At 46.9% G+C, this 21,971-nt stretch overlaps 2 protein-coding genes across 4 annotated transcripts in view; both read left to right on the top strand.

Annotated features, from left to right (window-relative positions):
* Positions 1–2,378: 2,378 nt before the first annotated feature.
* On the top strand, positions 2,379–10,287 carry slc16a9a (solute carrier family 16 member 9a). Of its 3 annotated transcripts, XM_047029055.1 has the most exons (7): positions 2,379–2,787; positions 3,841–3,979; positions 4,109–4,355; positions 6,070–6,213; positions 7,033–7,128; positions 7,559–8,428; positions 8,645–10,287. In XM_047029055.1, the coding sequence occupies exons 3-7, from the start codon at positions 4,151–4,153 to the stop codon at positions 8,827–8,829; spliced, it is 1,500 nt and encodes a 499-aa protein (XP_046885011.1). In that variant the 5' UTR covers positions 2,379–2,787; positions 3,841–3,979; positions 4,109–4,150; the 3' UTR covers positions 8,830–10,287. The 3 variants fall into 3 exon arrangements, with proteins under 3 accessions (XP_046885011.1, XP_046885014.1, XP_046885013.1); XM_047029058.1 differs by lacking the exon at positions 3,841–3,979; XM_047029057.1 differs by lacking the exon at positions 2,379–2,787 and having other exon boundaries at positions 2,854–3,975.
* A 403-nt stretch (positions 10,288–10,690) lies between these two features.
* Positions 10,691–21,971, top strand: part of LOC124473789 (protein FAM13A-like) — an 18,296-nt gene continuing 7,015 nt past the window's right edge. Inside the window, exons 1-11 of the mRNA XM_047029464.1 lie at positions 10,691–11,133; positions 11,686–11,875; positions 12,010–12,219; positions 12,873–13,053; positions 14,863–15,052; positions 15,403–15,521; positions 18,663–18,807; positions 19,062–19,177; positions 19,881–19,932; positions 20,416–20,460; positions 21,702–21,891. Coding sequence (XP_046885420.1) covers positions 11,104–11,133; positions 11,686–11,875; positions 12,010–12,219; positions 12,873–13,053; positions 14,863–15,052; positions 15,403–15,521; positions 18,663–18,807; positions 19,062–19,177; positions 19,881–19,932; positions 20,416–20,460; positions 21,702–21,891 — 1,468 coding nt within the window. The 5' untranslated portion in view covers positions 10,691–11,103. The remainder of the gene's footprint in view (positions 11,134–11,685; positions 11,876–12,009; positions 12,220–12,872; positions 13,054–14,862; positions 15,053–15,402; positions 15,522–18,662; positions 18,808–19,061; positions 19,178–19,880; positions 19,933–20,415; positions 20,461–21,701; positions 21,892–21,971) is intronic.

Genomic DNA, 21,971 nt, shown 5'->3' with positions numbered 1-21,971 from the left:
AGATGTTTTGGTGGTGGTTGAACAAGTAGGAAGAAGATTCTTCAAAAGAAAGCATTTTTGGTGACACTTGATGGATCAGAATATTAGCAGCATCTGAAATAGTATCATGATAGAAAGTTATTTTGACTTCAATGTGATGAAAGAACTAGAACAATGTCCTTTTTGCAGCCTCCAGTACTACGCTCTAATGTGAATCTTAGGCAAACCTTTAAAACACATGTCAAACTGAGCCCAAGCAGACAGCTTTGTGTTTATGAAAGAGTTCTTGTCTCTTGGTTTTGGTCATCCTCCTCAGTTATGCAAGTCGACCTCTGCTCTTTTGCTCCCTGCATTTATTAGTCAGCTAATAAAGTAATTAATGGCAATGGACTATGTTCTAGGGTGTGTAACAGAATAGTTGAAAGTGGAGTAATCTGTCTGAATTGGTGCCTTGACCTTTTACACCTCTTGTGTTTTTTTCTGTTGATTACCAATCACTAGCATACCTTCGATAAAGACCCTGACCCAGGATTATAATGTTTTCTATTTGGCCTCAACATTGACAGTGGTCTGACTGTCACAAGCCCCACTTATTGTGCTTGGCCAGCCTGCCCAGGGAGAAGTGTAACATTACAAATGGTGAAACAGAATTGATATACTATCTGCTGAAAGGAAAAAACAGGTGGTAAACCACAAACAAATCAACCGTTGCCAAAAGTGCAGTAGAAATATTCAGATTAACAAAGTGTTCTTTAATCCGCTTGCTGCAGTTTGACCATGCTGAGTGTGATACAAGATCAACACCCCTACCTTGTGTCTCCCTCTGGGCCTCAGCACCCTCCATGGATGCTAATCTAGGCTCAAAACTATTTCATTTTAAGCTGCTTTCTCCCCCACAGCCTCTTGGACTGCACCCTGGCACCGGGCCTGCTCCCACGACAGGTCTACCTGGTTTGGACTGGTTCTAGCCGGTTGAAGGAAGTACCCTGTATGACCAGTCATACCCTGTATGACTGTACTCCACACAATGATGAGCGTGATAAACGTATAATGTGAGAGCAATAACCCTGGAAGGACAGGGCTAAGGGGATTAGACAAGAACCTGAGAACCTTCTCTACCTAAAGAATCAAGGCCTGACTTTGGTCAAAAGGTTACTGGAGACAGGACCACTTTACACATTCGGGGCCAAAAACAAGACCTCCCACAACACAGTATTACACACTGATATCCTTGTTGAAAGGCTGTTGTGGATTTGGATGTGACTGAAGTCTCTGGATATGTAGTTGTTCCATCATGCAGGGCCCCAGATCAGCAACCTGAACTAATGCAAGCAAGGATCCAGACTGGGGGCCTGTGAGCGGTCACACCAGGAGGCGCAGTGCCCTCTGCCCCATCCCCCTCAGAGCCCCGTGGCAGGGCCAACATAACCGTTTATCCCCCCGCAGGAGGCCTCTTGGTGTCTTACTCCACCCAAACCCCTATATCCCTCACCAGGGTGGACTCTATGGAAGCCAACATCTCCTCCTGAGGTCTCCATTTCACATGTGTTAACAGAGGATGCTAGGAGAAGGGGGGGGGGGGGGGGGGGGGGGGGCTTTGAGTGTTCTGGTGAGGCGCTAGAATCCCCATCCCAGATACGTGTTGTAGGCCTATACTTATTGTCCCTGTGCAGCAAAGGTTGCTGGTGTGGGTTTGTGTGCAGTTTATATCGAGACCTATTCTGTGTTTTGTTATGTATATTGTGTTCTATTTTTGTTTTATTGTTTCCGTTTCCATTGCTTTCTCTGAATTAATTTAAACGTTTGGATGTGGTTCAGTGCGTTCATTAAGTCTGGTCGAACACAATTAACTGCTCTCTCATTCTTCTTTACCCCTCTCTTGAGGAATAAGGGGATTACGAATTATAATTCTTCCCGTAAGGCTCGCAGTCTGTGGGAAACAGCAAGTTCTTTGGGAACATTCGGTGCTCCAAAGTCAATCAGTCTTTTCTGGTGTGAGAATCCACATTCTTGAGGTAAATCTGAAAAGGAACGTATGTCAGAGATCAGTGGAAAGCTACACTTCTTTAGGTCACTGACAGTCTGTAAAATCAAATGTGCAGTTAAGCCGCCTTAAAACTATAGCCATAGTAATAGCCATATAAACCAGACAGCGATACCGATTTTTTACGATTTATAATGTTATCACTAAACCACGAACCGGTACAAGTAGCCCATAGCCAATCATATGAGCAACGTATCCTTCTTTTAAATGGAAGGATAGTCATTGGTCTAATGTTAGACGTTGGTTTGGCTGCTCGCTAAAGTTCATAGCTGGGATGGACCAAGTGTGATTATTGCTGCTATTTATTTGAATCCCTGTTAGGCTATACAGTATGTTTCCCATGTTTACCCTCTTAAACGCTCTAAAATGATCAGGCCACTTCAGATACTCATTTATGCCTCGCAGTTCATCAACTCAGAATGGAAACGAGGAGATGCAGTCCCATCCGCGTCAGAAGGAAACACGCGCCGAGTCCACCCTGTTATTGCCTTATTCAGCAACCGGTTCAGACTGGACAGACTGGAATATTAACAATGTCCCCGACAATATCATTTTATTTTCAAACTTCGTAGTAGCCTCGCGCACTTCCCGTTCGTAGAACTATGCCAAAACTACATGATTCACTTGTAGTTGTGTTTAGTTAAAGGGAGATGGTTGTATACCTAGTACTTTTATTTTGACTGAAGGACCACTGTTTGAGAAGAACATTCCACCAGATTGTACTTGAGTTGGAACACTTTGAGGTGTATTAGGCCAATCACCAGGTAGGCTAATTTAAAAGAATAACTTGAATTGATTATACTAAACTAATGTTTGCATGCTGTCAACAGATATTAACACCTTGCCCCTATGACATGAATCCACTAATGGTGCATTTAATGATGGAGTATAGCATATGCCTACTAAATTAGCGTGTTTACAACATCTCCCTCTCTGGGGCTTAGAATTCTTGATGAGCTCGTAAGTGAGCCATATTTGCGCGCTCCAGCCTCACAGTGGCAATTCACTTTCCTCACTTTCCTCAAGCCTATCGTATAAGCCGGACCTGTAGGAACAGCTTTGAACCGGTTTGTTTTCCGTCAACAAAGCAGTATACAACTGATAGTATGCGCGGATCTGATGCTGGTGCGTGCGGCATGGAGGTACTCACAGGTCTGTGCACACGGACCTAGGCGTGCGCCGCGGTCCGCAGATATTTCGGTCATTTTCTTGTAGCATAGGCTATTTGCTCCATACATAGGGATATTACCAGGAAACAGTCCTCCATGGCATCTGCCTGTAGGCTAACGTGCCACTATCTTGCAGGTGTCGATTGTTATTTTTGTTGACGTAGTGGAGGTAAGACGCATGTATTAAGCTCCTTATTTCTCCAAAAACATGTTGCAAGCATACCTGCGTTATCCTTCATGCAGTCAAAACACGTTACATTTAAACGTGCTAAAACAAGTCGCATGTATAGATTGGATTGAGTGATGTGTTCTTATTTTTTTGAGGGTGCTTACAAGTGTGTTGTTTATCAAGCTAAAGAGGCGTCCACCCAATTACGCTTTAATGACTGAGGTGCGTAACTTTTGCGACTGTTCCGCTGATCAGCTTTGGCGAAAACAGAGGGGGATAGTGGGGTTGGCAAGATGCTGCACCACTGCAGAAAAAGTTGCTTGCATTAACAAATTATTCATGAACTGGCATAAAAAAAACTGGAAACGGGAAACGCCCCTCTAAGTCCAGGTCCAGATCAGTTAGGAAAACATAACGAAAGCAGGTGAAAGAACATGGAAGAAGTAGGCTGTTCGGTTTCAGCTCTCCCCTCCTTTAAGGTGTGGTCAGATTGAGGGAACAAAAAGGGCCAATGTGACGTGGAACGATGCAGTCAGTTTAGGACACAAGACAGGTTGCCTGCCTGGTTGACCAGGCAAGAAAACTGTCAGCCTTCTGTACATCAAGGCTTTGCTGTAGGTAAGCAGTATGTGCAACTTAGGCTATAGAGTAAATCTTAAAAATATGTTAGTATTTATCGTCTGTATTATTGAAGAATGAATGATCATCATCATCCATTATTATTTTCTTTTTCTGTGTTTTTCTCAGGAACCCCTCCCAGTTTGTGGTGGTAAGAGTGAAGCGGGCAGCATGACTTCTCAGATCTCAGTGAAAGTGCTGGACGGAGGTTGGGGCTGGGTCATCGTCATGGCCTCCTTCATGGCCCAGTTCCTGGCCTACGGCTCGCCCCAGTCTGTGGGCGTCCTGTACCCAGAGTGGCTCAGTGCCTTCCAGGAGGGCAAAGGCATGACTGCCTGGGTCGGCTCCCTGGTCTCTGGGGTGGGACTAATAGCCAGTGAGTAAAGAAGCTTTACTCTCCTTTAATCTCCAAATATCTGCTTACTGTACAGAACAATACATCATGATTTGGCTCCATCTGAGAGCGCATTGTTTTCCGTTCTCGTAAAGTGGGTCAGGCTTTCACAGACGCTGTGCTAGACCAAGTCATGGAAGTGAAAGTTCTTGGCTGATAGTGGTGAAATATTGAAGTACTTTCATAAGCAAGACTTTCCTGTGTAAGACGTAGAAGGTCACTTTATTATCGGGGATGATAAACATGGGAAAGAAAGATTTATGGTATACACAGGGAGACAGAGGCTGAGGTTAGATTTTGAGTGTTAGAAACAGAAAACAATATATGTATATATCAAAATAATTAATTTTTTGTTTTATTTTAAAGTGACCTTGCTTGATGTAAGAGTTTTTCAGGTCGGGGGAATTATTTTGTCCAAGCAGTATCAGAAATAGCAGACTTCCTTCATCTCTGTTTACAAGTACCACTCATCGGGCCTACTAAGGCTCCTTCCCTGCACATAGACACCATTCCTGAGAGTTCACTGAAATTCATGACTAGGCAGACCCCCCCCCACCCCCACCCCCCCAAACACGGGGGGTGCTTTGTCACAACTCTCAGCCTGTGTGCTGCAGTCTTACACTATGGGCCTTCTTCACTGCTGATGCAGGGCCAGAGACAAGAGCAGGGAGTGGCGTGTGTGTGGAGGGGGGGGGGTGCAGAGGGCTGTGATTGGCTGTTCTTCACGCACACCCTCGGGGTATCTGGAGTTAAGATCGAGAAACTGTAATTCGATATATCTATGCAGCACTGACATTCACACACAACCACCTAGATGTCATCTTTGCATTGTCTTCAGTATTTCCTATGTAGAATTAGACATGACTGAAAGAGATGGTCAGGCCAATCCGATACAGTGGTAATTAAATGCCCTGCTATTGGTAAGTGATTAAATATAGCCTTGAAAAGTTATCGGCTAAGGCTGAATTGGACTTGGCACCGGTCATACGCTATAGTGTTTAATGAGGAGCAGGTGTGTGGACCAGAGGGGGTGATAAAATCTCCTTAAACTTGGCCCAAGGCCTTTAGCATATTTTCTGAAGGGTCTCTGAACTGGTATTACCGGACCCCATTTGTGCTTTTGTTCCCCTTATCGGGAGATAAATAGATAAGCCATTGTCTGTGCTTTAAAACCAGAATACTGCTAGGGTGAGGACAACAGATAAGCTTAATCATAGATGTCCTTTCCCCAGACCTTTAATCTCTGCTCAGGTGTTGATTACTATTCTTGATATCTTTCAGGGCATTAAGTGACTTTTGTCTCGTAAACATGCAAGGAAAATGGGTGGAAGGTAGAAAACAAGCCACTGGTGTAGGCCACGGAAGCCTCCTTCTCTAGCTCAGTATTTGTTGTCACACCCATACCAACTGTCAGATCCAGAGCGAGAAGCAAAAAGTATGTCAGTCATATGGCTTGAACTGAATACTAAGTTTATATTCCATTAAACAGTTCACATTTATGATGCAATACCATCTTCCATGACCAGATTCACTCACCCTTGCTGTGAGTGGTTTTGGTTAAGAAATCTACATGTTTTTGACCACTTCCCAACTCAGATGGTCTATTGTGTAACAAATCTCTGTCTCTCTCTGTATCTCTCTCTCTCTCTGTCTCTCTTTCTCTCTCTCCCTCCCTCCCTCTCTCTCTCCCCCACAGGTCCTGTCTGCAGTGCCTGTGTGGACAACTTTGGTGCTCGCCCTGTGACCATCTTCAGTGGTATTATGGTGGCAGGCGGTCTAATGCTCAGTGCCTTTGCCCCCAATGTCCAGTTCCTCATCTTCTCTTACGGGATTGTTGTTGGTGAGTGAGCAAGAACACTGGGTTCTTCCTGAAACACCTGTGGGTCACGTGACCCAGTCCAGAATTGGTGAAATCGAAGCTCGTGGCCTTGTCACTGTGGGAAAAAATGACTGGAATGTTCCCGTCTGGTAGTCATGAGGAGAGGAGGAGTGATAAATGTTCTAGATATCATCTGTGGTTTCAATCCCTTAACATCAACAGGATTACTAAATGAAATGCACAAGTGTTCTCAGTAAATCGGAACTTCCCCAGACACAGTATTTTATACAGTGCAGTGGGTGCGAGTAGAATTGAGTCTGCTGTATTTAAAAATGTTCCTCAAACATTTTTTACAATCGCTGCTCATATTATGTAGGATGTCCAGTGTGAGATGTAGCAAGATCCAGATCTTCACGTGACTGATGACTCGGGTAACCCCTAGCAGAGTGTCAGCCCTTGTCACAGCCTATTATCTAACACCTACTGACAGCTGTGCCATGCTTGGGGGGTTAGAGCCCAATAGACATCAACACTGCTTGTCACTCTAACCCGGGAGGCAGGCAATGCATATTTAAAGAAGAGGGGAGGGGTGTATTTATAGACTGGCTTCTTAGGCTGTGCTTATGTGCACTCAATCTCTTTCTCTAGTCATGCTTTTCACTAATCATAAAGCAGTAAAACTTGCCTGAGAAATGATGCTATTTTGTGATGCAAGCCCTATGAGTTATACATTGGCCTTTACAGTGGCTTGAAGTCATCGTTTGATCTTTAAAAGACGACACATCCTCGAATAAACTGTGCTTATGAACCATCTTTTTTTTCCTGTTTGCGTGTTCCCAGGCCTTGGCTGCGGTCTTGTCTATGCTGCCACGTTGACCATCACCTGTCAGTACTTTGACAAGAGACGCGGCCTTGCCCTTGGCATTGTCACCACAGGTACTTCAGCCCCTCCTGCGCTCTCTGGCACACCAGTTCTCCATGCTCAGTTCTTTCATGTATGAGAAGCCGGAAGTCTTGGAAAACCAAGGTAAACAACCCAAGGTAGCAGCCAGCAGTGATTTTGTTTTAGGGACATGGACTGATAGTAACGTTGGCTGGTTACGGTTGGGGCCAACCTTTTAGTTTTTCCTTCCCACTGAGAACAAGACAATCCCATTTAAAGACCTTTACTGCAGTGATATTTCACGTTATAATGAAAGTTTGACTTTGCTTGTGACTGGACTGCCCTTTTATACATAACATTGTTTAAAAAAAAAAACAACAATTCGATTTAGACAGCAGGTTTCCTTTAGTCAATAGCTTTTATTCAATGAACCATTGTTTATTACCAAAAGTACCATCACTAAATCATCCCTCTCTCCCACAGGCACCAGTGTGGGAGGGTTCCTCTATGCCACTGTTCAGAATGAGCTGATCGTGCTGTTTGGCCTTCACGGCTGCCTGCTCATCATCGGAGCCCTGGCTCTCAACCTGATGGCTTGCGCAGGCTTCATGCGACCTCTGAAACTTCCAGGTTACTACCTGAAACAGAAAGCTGCCCTGGAGCGAAACACCGAAGAGCAGATCTTTGAGAAACCTCCCGCGGAGGACCTGAAGATCACACCGGGTTCCTCAGAGAAAAACGAGGTGGTCAAAGAGCTTCTCATCACCATCAATACCAAAGACCTCAGCCAGGTCTCCTCCGTGGAGAAGAAAGGAAGCTTTCTGTGTGGCTCGACCATCGTGAGAGTCATCAAAGAGAAGGGGCATGCATACGGCAAGTACATGCACTCCACCGCCGAGTTCCTGCACGACCGGGCCTTCGTGGCCCTGTGCGTCGCCATCTTCCTCTTCAGCCTGGGTGCCTTTCCTCCAGTGCTCTTCATGGAGGACGTAGCCCAGAGCGAAGGCCTCATCGACGAGGTCGCCATCATTCCCCTGGTTTCCATAGTAGCCATCACCACCGGCATGGGGAAGCTTGCACTGGGTGCTCTGGCAGACGTAAGGTGGATAAACAGCCTGTACTTGTACGGCTTCACGCTTCTGGGCACCGGGAGTGCTCTGCTCATCATCCCCCTCTGTAAGAGCTACCTGGGCCTGCAGATCCTCTCCGCTGTGGTGGGCTTCTTCTCTGGGAACTGGTCTCTCACGTCATACATCACCACCAAGATTGTGGGCATGGACAGGCTGACACAAGCCCACGGAATCCTCATGTGCTTTGGGGGGTTTGGGATTGTGCTGGGACCACCTGTGGTTGGTAAGATTTTATTACTGTTTGATTTCAGGAGTTTGATTGTCATTATTGTTAATTAACTATTTTTGACAATACTCGGAAAATTCCACAAAAACAAAACGATGAAAAAACAATAGCAATCTTAAAATGCGTACTGGCGTTGAGCTGAATTGAATTCATTGAAGCATCACGGTGACTAACTCCAAGCATTTTTCTCTTTTTTCTGTCTTTATCTTCCAGGGTGGTTCTTCGACTGGACACAATCGTATGACCTGGCGTTCTACTTCAGCGGAGGCTGTGTGGTCCTTGGTGGGTTCCTGCTCTTCCTGTGTGTGTTGCCATGCTGGGACAGGAAGAAGACAAACAACAACCGACCAGACATCCAGTACACCAGCAACTGTGACACAGTCGCTTCTGTAGCTTGAGCACTAATCTTCTTAGCTACTTCTGGTACAAATATGTTCTGATGAACCTAACATACTCTGGAAAGAGTTTGCTCTGTGTGGCAAACAGATTTCATTCTGTTAAACCTGAGGGGAAACCTGGAATTTGTATTCCATGCTGAATACCTTTGAAAAGAGTTCACATGCATGTGCATGGGTTTGAGTTCATATGGATTGCCTTATTTTACAGGGCCTATCCAACAACATGATTGATGACAAGATTAATACATTACGGTATGTTTACTTACAGAAACCAGTTGTGGACCTTCACTGGGTTCAAACAAAAAATGGTCTTTGTTCTATGGTTGGCCCTGTGGAGATACATAAACCAACCTGTGGACATGTCGGTTATCACTGAAAACACAGTTTAGATTGTTTTACCTTTTTAAAACCATATTGCCAAGCAAAGTTCCAATTCCAAAGATTAGCTCGGGAAACAATACAGGAATTAGAAATGAGGGAATGCACTTTAAAGTACCATGTTGTTAGACGCACAAAATCGTCTTTCTTTCTTGTTTTTTGTTCTGTTTTTATTTATGTTTCTTTAGAACTTCCCTGTGTTACCAAAGTGAGATTATGGTGGATATCTATAAACAAGTAATGCCTGATGAATAATTCAAGCCTTGCTTCAAAAGAATAACCTTAAAATGCATTTGTCCTGTACTGTACTTGTACTGTATTTGGCTTTTGATGTTTAAAATGGTATGTGCGTGTATAGCCTGGGACAGTTCCGCCTTTGAACAGACTAAGAACATATGAAAAGGCCTTGATACAGGAACAGACGTGGACCAGTTGTCCGGTTTGTCTCTATTACAGCACGTTGGTTTTCCCTGAAGCATGCTGACCCTGTTTGCTGCATTACATCACCAGGCTGGTCCTATTGATTACAAGTACTTTTAAATTATGTTTTGGTGTGTGTGCGTGCGTGTTTGTGTGTGTGTGCGTGCGTGCGTGTGTGCGTTTGTGCGTGTGTGCGTGTGTGCGAGTGAGTCTACCCACAAAGGTGCCATTATTCCTTTTTTTATTTTGATATAGCCCTTTTTTGTAAAGTCTGCTCAATGTATGTTTATAAGCTTTTAAATGCACTGAGCCGGGCATAGAGTAGAACATTTGTCATTTTATTATTGGAATACGTAACATTTCTAAGGAATATAATACTTTTATTACAGGCCTATTTAGCTACTCGTGAGTTAAACATATTCAGTAACATTTTCTTCAGGTCTAAGACTTCTAATTCTCAGTCTTAAGACAGTAGCCTACAGTGTCTAAATGAAGTATGAAGTAAAATGCTGTGACTTGCTGACAGTCTTTATCATTTTAAACCAGTTCTTATTATTTGGCAATGTTACAGTTTTTGTTTGCATTCTATTGTTCTGTTTTATTAGAACTGTAATTTTCTAAAATAATAGCCTAATAAAAAAATATTTACAAAAAAGCAAAGGATAGGCTATTATTATTGAAACTACACACATACTACTGATTGATTATTTAATCCATTTTTATTGGCAGAGGTAGAGCTATTTCTTCCGACATCCCACAGCATAAGAGTTTTCACTCCCTGAAAAATGTTACTATGATGTGTCTCATAGAAAGATAGACGTAGGTGAATGTAAAATTCTTCCGCTACTGCAAAGTATAGTTCCTACATAAATCGTTGCCACGCAACAGCCATATGGACATCTTTGCCGTCTTTTTCCATTTGAAATATTCGATGCGCAGTAATATTCAGTGTTAAAGAATGTTATGAGGACAACCTGTGAGGTTATGCTGGATTTTACAACGGCATGGAACGCGATATAGCCAATCACAATCAAGGATGGGAACAACCAGTTTTAGAAAACAGTATTTGCCATTTATCCATCGAGTGGGCAGCAGTTATGGCAACCAAAGAGTACAGAACAACAATACGTTATTTGTGGCAACTCCTCAGATAATCCCCATAGTTACAATAATTGTTGTCACGTGACTAGCAACTTGTAAACATTGGAGACCAGCTAGCTAGGCAGCAAGCAAGATTGACTCGAAATTCGACTAGTCTACATTTAAACTCTGAGCAATGGAAAGGTTAATTTATCCGTTGTATAGCTAGATAATATGTCTATGACCAATACCAAACAAAATCGAATATTGTACTTTACGATATATATTCATCTGGGGAAAAGAACACCTCAAGAAGAAAGGATCAACTATGATGCTGAATTTGGAGTGCAAAGACAGTAACGCTAGCCACGCTAGCTAGCTCTTCTGTCAGACCAGATGGGAGCAAGCGCTTCAGTATATCTTTGTGTAAGTTTAATCGTTTTTATTTCACAGTCTATCAGTCAACATTAACACTGAGTTGCAACTACCCCGGCTACCTAGTTACATAGTGTAGTGGATCTAAAAGGCAGCATCTTTTGGCAAAGTTACTGTACAGTAGTCGTTTTTCAGGTGATGCTCAGGTGACGTCTCCTGCCCTGGCCTGAGGCTGCTGTACAATTGTATTCTAACTCATAGATAAGACTGCGTAGTATATATGTTTCCTCTTAATGAATATTAAGTTATTTGCAGAGCAGAATGTTGCTAGAGACTGCAACTTCACACTTTCTTGTAGCTTACAGCGTCTTAGTTAGTTAGATAGCTTCAGGGACACCCACGCGAAACAATTCGTAACTTTCCACATAATACATAGTGCCGTGAAAAAGATTTTCCCTAAAATGTAAAGGTCTCAAAATCGCAAATGAGAAGTTTAAAGCTTTAGAATCTTATAAAGCAATAAAGACGATTGCAGTTATCACAGTGTGGGCTATGTCCTCTCAAACCTTAGGCACTTACATTTTTATTCTGTTTTGTCTACAGAACGACCCAGCCACCGTGCGAATTCGGAAGCACAATGCTAAGATCAGCCCTGAGCCTGTGGTTCCAGACCAAGGACCCCACTCCCGCACTGTGTTCGGCGTTGCCCTGGAAACACTTAGGGAGGACAACCAGCTTGAATGTGGGGTTCCCCTCGTACTGCAACACATGGTCGAGTACCTGGATAGAAATGGTAAACCTCAGAGTCGACACACACACACACGCACACACACACAGAGACGTGCTCATGGCACAGATTCCAGATTCTCCCCTCTACTCTCTCATCCCGTCTTTCTCTCTTCCTGTCTCCCGTCTCCCGCCCTCCAGGTGTGCATCAGAGAGGGCTGTTTCGTCTGTCCGGCCCTGTGGTGAGGACCAGGCTGCTGAGGCAGAGGTGGGACAGGGGGGAGGTGGTGGACCTGGAGCAGGAGGGGGACGTGTCCACCGTGGCCTCCCTCCTCAAGCTCTTCCTCAGGGAGCTCCCAGGGGCGCTCATACCGGAGCCCCAGCGCAAGGACCTGGTCGCCAGCCTCGCAGGTACTGAGACTGGGGCCGGGGCAGGGGCAGGGCCCTGGGCCAAAGACCACACCCAGAACTTTTACTTTTGTATTGCAGTGGTTATGGGAAACATGTGTTTTTACTGGCACCCAAACACTTGACTTTGACAGCCTTTTTGAATTTCTGTTTTATTATGTAACAAGCAAGGTAGGAGGGGTCAGTGAACAAAACACTTGAGTTATCAGGATCTTATCCACAGATTGAATCCAGGACACAGTTGTGATAAGGATATATTTTTACACTGCTCGTTCACTGTGCACGACTCATATTAGCTTTGACAAGTGGACGACCTCGGGGGAAAACACCGGACTGTAAAGCTTCACCTTCGTACCACATCAATTCAACTGTCTCCATGGTTGATGCAACATGTACACAATGTTGGTCTTCACTCATATAGAGCATGCGCTGTGGAATGTGTGACCCTGCTGACCTAGTCTCACCAGTGCACTGGAACTCAGAGTATAGACAGAGATTCTTTGGGAAACAAACGCTACGGTGTTCTCGGTATAGCCAACGACCTCGATGTTGTTTCACTCACAGTGGCTAGCTGTTGACCTGTGGATTCTATTTGACCATGACTAATTCAGGCTGGACTAATTTCACGTGAACACGTTGTTGTTCTGTTTTCTCAGAGGGGGCTGATGGAGCACAGCTCAACACGGCCCTGAGACAGAAGTTCAACAGCCTGCCTGCTGACAACCACATCATCTTGTCCTACCTCATCCACTTCCTGTCCAGGGTGGCCTCTCACAGCCAGTCCAATCACATGCCAGTGGAGAACCTTGCCACAGTCTTTGGACCCTGTATATTCCAGTGAGTCATTGTTGCCAATCAACCCACTTATCTCTTCAACCAGTTTGGAGTCATCCATTAAGGCCATATCAGGCCATTAAACTAGGACAGCCTATAAAGATAGAAGATTGTGCATGTAACATGATCGTACAAAACAAGAACTGCCACACTTTCACTTTTATCGGACGATGTGTCATCATCCATATAAAATCCCCTTGCACTTTAGCTCAGGACAACATTAGTGAATCAGTTTCATGGTGTCTTAAGTGCTGACTTCGACAGTTGCAATAAGAGAGGGTGGGGGGGAGGGTGGAGGGTTGTCAGTGTTTAGGAAATGGGTGTGGAGTGGTTTGACAGGGCTGGACTGCTTGGGTGGACGGAACATTGTTTCAACAGCAGCTTCCTCTTAGTTTACACAACGCTGCAGGCAAAGTAAACAAACATGACCCCCGGAGGTTCACCCACAGATAGTTGTCTCTGTCCCTGTCCTTGCTCTGCTCCAGTCCCAACTGTGGAAAGACTTATTTAAACCCAGTCAACACCCCCTCTGACTTCCAACCCTCTCGCCTGCCCGTTGCTGGAAATAAGCAAGGAATGTAATGGCCAGCAGAGTTTGTTGAGAGTTTTGTCGAGGTGTACATTTTAGTGAGCGAGAGAAAACGACAGCTGATGGAAGGGTGGAGTAGAACATGTTGTGTACAGACAGACGGTCTGAAGCCTCTGTATGACGTTGGAAGTGTTTAGAGAGGAGTAGAGAGAGGGGGAGGGAAACAAAGATGTAGAAAGATTGGTGGTGAGTGAGAGACACTGAAACACAGTGAGAAAGAAAGAAAGAGGAAGAACGAGAGAGGAGAGAGAAGAGAGAGAGAAAGCGCAGCAGCTGCCACAAGGGCATTCCTGTTCCACCATACTGTAAGCCCCTCCCTCCTCTCAAAACACACTGTCACACATGCCTAGCCTACATCCCCCTGGTTAAAGACCCTGCCTTCTCCTAACACATGCTCCCGTTAACACAAGACAGGTTTGATTTGACCTCTTCCATACCCCTCTCTCAGACTCATCATCCAAAGGTTCAGTACTCTATGTTCCAAGTCTGTCTTTCCCCGAACACGCACGTGACATTCCCCTGCTCTGGTAATGCAAGCTCTGCCAGAGCTCATCTCGTCCTCTGACCTCCACCACGTTCAGACTAACCACAAACAAACTATTCATATCCATATGTTTCCCCTGACCCCCTTTTCAGTTTAAGTTGCCCCCCTCCCCCCCTTCCTGCCTTCAATCAAAGGAAAATGAACAGATGGTATCCACCTACACCCTAATGTTCAGTGTGAAACATCAAAACAATTAGACACTCCCAGGTTGACAGGTGTGTCGAAAAGGTTTTAGCCTTTTGGAGAGATCAGGGTGGGTTAACCAGGATTGCTGGAATGTAGGGCACTGTTTGGTGCTGATTGGGCTGGCTACATTGTTTTGAGGCAAGATAGGTCACGAACTTGCTTGGAGATTTTGACACTATCAGTTACTACACTTATAACCTGCACTACAACCACACTTCCACTAGGGGGAACTCTATAGATACATAGTAGACATTCAATAAGCACATCCAATAAAAAAAACGAAAAGGGTTCAAACACTGAATAGAAACAGTCTCAGACTTTCTGACTTTGTCATGTGGATTCCAGAGTGACTTAATCACAGAGCGGTTTCTTCAGTAGATGCTGACTAACCCTTCCTAAGTTTTGCCTCCCTCCCAGCTCTCATCAGAGGGAGGGACCAGGGGGTGTTGCCTGGGTCTGAATCCCCCTGTGTGTGTCTCTGCCCTGGCCTCAGGGTCCCTGCCAGCCCCAGGATGCTGGAGGAGCAGAGTGTGTGTAATGCCTTACTGCTGCACCTGCTCCGACACCAGGCTGTCCTCCTCGCCCCCCCTCCGGAGCTTCTGCAACCGCCCCACCCTCCCCCTGCCTGGTACCCCACCCCCTCGCCCCCTCCCCCGCCCCTCTCGGCCCTGTCCCTTCCCCAGGTAAGAGACCTTTTTTCCCCTTATTCCCCAAGTTTAACTTTTCTTTTTTTTTCCTCAAACTTGTATTGGCAAATGAGATTCATCACGTCGCCTTACAGTTTACAGTATGCTGACGGAGCCTGTTACGAGATTAATATTGAGCTCTTTAAAGAAACAAGGTGGAATTCAGTTTCCTGTCTGTTTGAACTTTAAACTATCAAATCCCATTTCGAAAGGAGTTCTAGAAGCCGAGCGGTGACCTGACCGTGACCCCCTCCCTGCACTCTGTTAAAGCCAGCAGAACAGCAGACCGTCCACGGCTCCATGTCCGCTATTGAACCGATGACCTGGTGTTGTGTCGCCCCTTCCAGGCTCCTCTCTGGCCCTCGTGCTCAGAGGTCAGCCAGGCTGGGCTGGAGGCCGACCACAGCCTGGACATCACAGGCACCAGCAGCACCAGTCACACGTGGAGCCTCACCAACCTGCCCAGGTACAGGCCCCGGGCGTAGCTACCCCGACACAGCCCCGTAGCTTAGCACAGAAGGGTCTTTTCAGATAGACATGAGGAGCAGCCTGTCTGCTGTTGACTGCTGATTATCTGCAATTGACAGTCTAAAAATAGCCTTGTTGACAATAAGTAGCTGTTGTGGCAGTGTTGATGAGCTGGTGGTGAGTTCATGGGCTGTGCTCTGCCCCGATTCACCGCTACATCTCTGAAACTTGTGGCCTGTGTGGATTACAAACCTTTATGAAGTGTTGTTGCTTATGTACAGAATGTGTCCTTGTGCAGATAGAAATCTCATGTTATCCAAGTTGAAGATTGTGGAGTTTGTTTCTGCCGTGCGTGCACAAACAAAGTGGTCCTGCTATAGCAGAGGCAGTGTGTGTATGTGTGTGTGTGTGTGTGTTTGTGTAAGCAAATAAAAGAAAAACATAGTGTTTACAATGCAGTTAGTCCGCAGTTTGACCCTTCGCCTGTCAGCAATCTGCACATTGTATATTGACTCACCCTTGATGTCGATTACAGGAAATACCACCGAATTTCCTGGCTAAACCTCTCCCCTTTCACAAAGCGCAGTCGTGCAAAAATGTTAGACGCAAGTCAAAAATGTGCTTTCCCCTCTGGGCTGAGCTGCAGACCGTGGGCCTGCTCTGAAACTGTGGCAGTGCATCAGACAGCGTGTGTTTTGTTCTTGTTCTTGTTCTTGTTGCCGTCTGCTTTGCTCCATGGTATCGTACGTTTGTTCTGCGTGATAGCCAGGATATAAAATGACAATGTGTATTTGCAGCGTTACTCTCCAGTCAACCGCGAGGAACAAGCATCCTCCCATGTTGCTGCTGGAAAGAGCCGGAAAGCGGAACAATGACAAATTGGTCCCTAAGATAAATAAGCGTGTTGCAGCCATCTGTTCCCAAGTTACTTTTCACTCTAAAACTCGAAGGCTTTGCCCGTTAGCAAGTGCAGAATAAAAACGGCTATTTTTGTGTCTTGAATGTGATTACCAAGTACTTGGCATGCAGCGAGAGCACTTCATTACGATGTTTGTTCTTCCTTTCCGTCGGGAGCGCACGTGACTGCATGTTCACGTGAACTCAGTGATTCACGGCTGTGCACGCCCAGTGTGTGTACCTGCATGCACACTGGTGTGTGTGTGTGTGCATTTGTGAGTTGAAGCCTCTAGGTTGGTTTGTACTAAAGTAAAGAGAAAGAGATAGAAAGGTTCTCTCTCTCTCTCTCTCTCTCTCTCTCTCTCTCTCTCTCTCTCTCTCTCTCTCTCTCTCTCTCTCTCTCTCTCTCTCTCTCTCCTCTCCTCTCTCTCTCTCTGGGTCAGTTGTCCTACACTGTAGTCTGTATACGCTGACAAGACCAGACAGAGACTTTGTCCTCATTGTAGTCTGGTGCCTTTGTGCCCTGCAGGTACGTACACAGCAGGACACACACACATACACACGTTCCATCCCATTCACTGACACAGAACTTGGTATTTTGGGCAGGTATCTGAGACGTGCCTGGGAGCCAGACTGTCTCTCCATGACAGGTCATGGTCATGGACATGGTCTCTCCATGTCAGGCACATCCTCACGCTGCTTCTTCTAAGGTGGTGAGTGCTGTCATCAAGGCTATCGGGTGCAGCACATTTCCTGGTCTGCAGCCCTCTGGTCCAGTTAGAGCTCTCGAGTGTGTGTGGTTTGGGTAACTAGACCACAGCAGAACGTCCCTGGTCAGCGCTGACCGCAGCGCTCTCTGGCCAGTATGGCACTGGACCCCAGAAGGATCCCACTCAGGGACCATGTGTCAGACAGAGAGCCAGAGACTGTCTTCACTCTCCCACTCTGTCACGTTTGGCTCGAGTTCTACCCTGGCTGTCTGGGCCTGTCTGGCGTCTGGGTGTCAAGTCAGTTTATTAATAGAGAACATTTCAAAACAGCCAATGCCGACTAAAGTGCTGTACAACATCATCAAATAGGGCAAAACAACAAGAAATAAGAACAGTAGACAAACAACACAATTACAGTGAGCACGAGTGACCCTAAACTGACTCGAAAGCCAAAGACGAGACCCAAATGTCTCAGTGATGGGGGATGACCTGATAAAAATTGTGTGTGTGTGTGTTCATTTGAAAATGACCAATGTCCGCCACACACACTCTCGCGTCACGCGTCTTGACTGTGTGTGTGTGTATGTGTGTGTGGGCTCATGTGGAGGGCGGATTGTTTCTGTTCTAGTGCTGTGACTCTGGGTATCACTGGCTTCTCCCTTCCTGCCCCCCCCCCCCCCCCCCCCCCGCCCCCCCCCCTCTGTCTAAAGCCACAAGCCCAAATCAGATGCCGGTTGCTCTCTGGGTGCTGAGCTGGGTGTGTGTCCTGCTCCGACATTTAGCCTTTTCACTCATTCAGCGGACGCTTTTAATCTGAAAAGAGACGTAGAAATAGTGCGTATAGAGAGTGGAGCAGCAGTGTGGTGCCAGATGTTCTCCTGTCTGCTGTGCTTCAGTCTCCCAGAGGGCCGACAGGAAGTGACAGAGCTGTGCAAGTAAGACATGAGCGTTTCCACCTAGATCAGCTGGCTGGTAGGGAGGCAGAGTGTGACTGCTTTTGAATAGTTATAAACAAATTGTTTCTCATACATTGTGGGGGGAGGGGAGGGGGCTTGAATACCTCAGAATGTACTGGAGGAAAACACATTTTAGGCATTTTATCTTTGATTGTAGAAAATATTGTTATTCATTTAACTAATGATAACATTTATGTCTCTTGTAGTGGATGTTGATTTTGGGCCAGTAAGTTCCCAGTCATGCTGCTTGTTGTATTTATTTTGTTCAATGCAGAGTAAATCCTGTTCTTGTTAATGATGTCACAGACGTGAACGACCTCAGGAACAGGCTTGTTATTCCAGATGCATAACTAGAACAAACAATAACCTTTTAGTCATATTTATTTTCCTTATAATAGGCCACACCCAAACACTTATGTCAATGACAAGTAAACATTTTAAAACCATTTAGTCTAGGATGATTTTAGACTCAGGGGAAAATATCAAAAAAGAGTTTATACTCCTAGCAATGTAAAGCATTTATTTTGGCCTCATATTTCTTTCTCTGTCTCTTCCCTCTCCTCTCTCACTCTTCAGCCCCGACCTCCTGGATGTTGGCAGTGAGAGCAGTGCCCAGCGGCTGGTCTCAGACCAGCTGGAAAGAGGAAGAGATGGAGAGGCAGAGTCTGTCTCTCTCTGCTCCACTGATCTTGGAACAGTTTTCAAAGAGGACTGTTATCTGGTGGGTATTGCACATGCGCTCTCTCTCTCTCTCTCTCTCTCTCTCTCTCTCTCTCTCTCTCTCACTCTCTCACTCTCTCACTCTCACACTCTCAAGTTTACCAGAAGCAGGTGCAATTAACAGTGAATATTATGAAGTGAAATATAAAACGGTCAAATTGTCTATAATTAGACAGTTTTAAACAGGGTGCAGCGTGAAATATGTTTCCAGAAAGAGTCTTTGTGGAGTGTTCTAATAGAAGTGTTGTGTTTGAGGTTTCTGGGGATCTGAATCAGGACCTGTGGAGGTCTGAGCAACCCAGAGGGTGGTCGGACAGCAGCCAGACCCAGACCCAGAACCGGGTCCCAGCCCAGACCCAGCATAACGACAGGTGAGGGGGTATGGTTTCCTGATCCTTCTTGCCTCCTTTTTAAAACTCCATCAATATTAGTAGGACACAGCCAGATCTGAAGGCATCCGGCTGCCACAGGGAGAGTAAGACCCAGCCTGAACGCGAGTCCTTCTCTCTGCTTGGTTGTGTGTTGTGGTGCCCCGCGACTCACAGCAGGGGGGCACCCCTGCCCCACGACCTACAGCAGAGTGGTGCCCCTGCCCCACGACCTATAGCAGACTGGTGCCCTTGCCCCACGACCCACAGCAGACTGGTGCCCCTGCCCCACGACCCACAGCAGGGTGGTGCCCCTGCCCCACGACCCACAGCAATGGGCACCCCTGCCCCACGACCCACAGCAGAGTGGTGCCCCTGCCCCCCGACCTACAGCAGAGTGGTGCCCCTGTCCCATGGCAGGCTTCAACCACACAGCTCCATAGATGTTTTGAATGGAGATGATGGTGCCAGGGCATATTGTAGCAGGTCTCTCTCTCGGAAAACAGGGCCATAATTGATGTGGTATAGTAGATAGCAGAGCAGAGCTAGTATGAAATGTCAACATGGTTACCAAGGTTACTGGTTCTGACTTTCTGAAGTATTTTTTGGTGCAGTTGACTTGACGCAAAAGGGTTTAACTAAAGGAGACATGGAACAGGATGATACTCTGGTTGACTTTGCGTGCTTGTTTTGGACGTGTTTGCAGAGTGACATGCGGACGTGTGGAAGAAGGAGAGAAGCTCACAGATGCAGAGAAGGTAAGGCGAGGGGGGGTCATGAGTGCGTCACCAGGGCGACGGCAAGACAGCGTTAAGGTACAGCGAGATCGACGATTAGGGCGATGAACGCGTCTGCCTGGCTGGATGCAAAATGTGCTCAGAATGAATGCATCCGCGGTTGAAGTGGAGTTTAAACGGCTGGATAATTGGCTAATTAAATTCCAGTCTGCAGGCAATGATTTCCATGTAGATAGGGTCATTCTTGTAATTAGCTCAACGTCTGTGTATTTCTTTTTTCATTTGAAAGTTGGCTTTTGCGAGTTTGTGTGCTTGTGGAGGGAGGGAGATGTGTGTGTGTGTGTGTGTGTGTGTGTGGAGGGAGGGGGATGTGTGTGTGTGTGTGTGTGTGGAGGGAGGGGGATGTGTGTGTGTGTGTGTGTGTGGAGGGAGGGGGATGTGTGTGTGTGTGTGTGTATGGGAGAGTTATGTGGGTGAGGTGACTAATCATGTTTGACTGCCTAGGAGCGAGGAGGAGGAGAAGATGGCTGCACCTTGTGTTGTGATGACGTGAGTATAGTGTTGTCTCTCTCTGTCTCTTTATCTCTGTCTCTTGTCTTCTTCCCTTGTTGATCTCTTTCTATGTGGTACGGAGCCAGGGCAAAGGCTGTGTGTGTTTGTGTGTGTTTGTGTGTTTGGAGCACACAAGCGTTTCCCCCTGCCTGTGTGTGTTACTGTTCAGCAGCCCCTCCCTTCTCCCTACGACATCTCTGACGCACACAACCTTCGTTTTTTTAATGAATGAACAGCAAGAGCATCGGGGAGGGGTGGGGGGGGCTTTAGCCGCAGCAGATTTAGATGTCAGCGCAGACAGAATGAAGCCCATGTTCACCCTAGCCCCCTCAGCCCCCCAGCCCCCCTCCTCCCCCAGCCCCCCTCAGCCCCCCAGCCCCCCTCCTCCCCCAGCCCCCCTCATCCCCCAGCCCCCCTCAGCCCCCAGCCCCCCTCAGTCCCAGCCCCCCTCAGTCCCAGCCCCCCTCAGTCCCAGCCCATGTTTACACGTATAAAACCGCCTTGACATCAAAGCAGGGTTTAGAGAGGCAGCTCCTTACATAGCAGCCCACCTTACCACTCCACACACACACACACACACACACACACACACACACACACACACACACACAGAGCACACACACACAGAGCACACACACACACACAGAGCACACACACACACACACACACACACACAGCCTCGGTCTTCTGACCACCCGCTCTCCAGTCAAGACAAGCTAAGCCTCGACAACGTTGCCACGGAAACGCCTCCGCGCAGGGTTTTCCAGGCGCTTCCCAGTGCGCCGTGAATAACCCATGCGAGGGAGAGCGGAGCGTCGGACAGGGAACGCCGACCAGACTGGGAGAGCAGAGTCACTGAAGCAGGGAGCGACTGACAGCGACACTGTCTGCATCGCTGCGAGGAATTCAGGAATTTCCGATGGGAATAAATTGAACTTGAAAGGCTGACGCGTCGAAATCAGACTGTCTGTGGAATCAGTGAGGCGATCCAGACCTGAGGAGGGAGAGAAGCGCTGAGCCAAGCCCCAGTTACAAGCCTGATTTAGGGCTAACGTCACGCGTCCCTCCCTCCCTCAACGGTGTAACCACTGAGGTGTCAGAGGAACGGCACCCTTCACCTCCAGATCAGAGCTCTGAGCTCCAGGATCCTTCAGCACCTCCTCCTCCGGCCCAGCGAGTGGAGGTCTTCCTGGCCTCCTCCATCTCATCCTGGGGACATGTTCTGCTTCTGTTTCCAGAGCCCCTCGCTGAAGCAGCAGGCCCTGGAAACTGAGTTGGGCCCCCCGCCCCCGGAGGACAGACCCCCCAGAGAGGACCCCAGAACACGATCCTCACCTGACCCCTGTGTCAAAGACCCCCCGAGCCCGCCTGCTTCCTACCTCCACCCTCGTCCTCCCCAGGACCGGATCATCACTCCTCCACACACAGGTAAGAGGACTGATAACCACCCCTCTCCCCCTCTCCCCCAGCATCATTCCCCCTCGCTTTCCTCCATCCCACTAAGCGTC

This window comes from Hypomesus transpacificus, chromosome 11 (assembly GCF_021917145.1).
Source record: "Hypomesus transpacificus isolate Combined female chromosome 11, fHypTra1, whole genome shotgun sequence".
Lineage (NCBI taxonomy): Eukaryota > Metazoa > Chordata > Actinopteri > Osmeriformes > Osmeridae > Hypomesus > Hypomesus transpacificus.
This window is presented reverse-complemented; position numbering and strand designations above follow the sequence as displayed.

Excerpts from the sequence above, each read along its gene's own strand:
- slc16a9a (XM_047029058.1), top strand. The coding sequence starts at position 4,151 with ATGACTTCTCAGATCTCAGTGAAAGTGCTGGACGGAGGTTGGGGCTGG. Across the intron at positions 7,129-7,558 it reads CCTTGGCATTGTCACCACAG|GCACCAGTGTGGGAGGGTTC; the intron begins GTACTTCAGCCC and ends TCTCTCCCACAG. Across the intron at positions 8,429-8,644 it reads GCTGGGACCACCTGTGGTTG|GGTGGTTCTTCGACTGGACA; the intron begins GTAAGATTTTAT and ends TTTATCTTCCAG.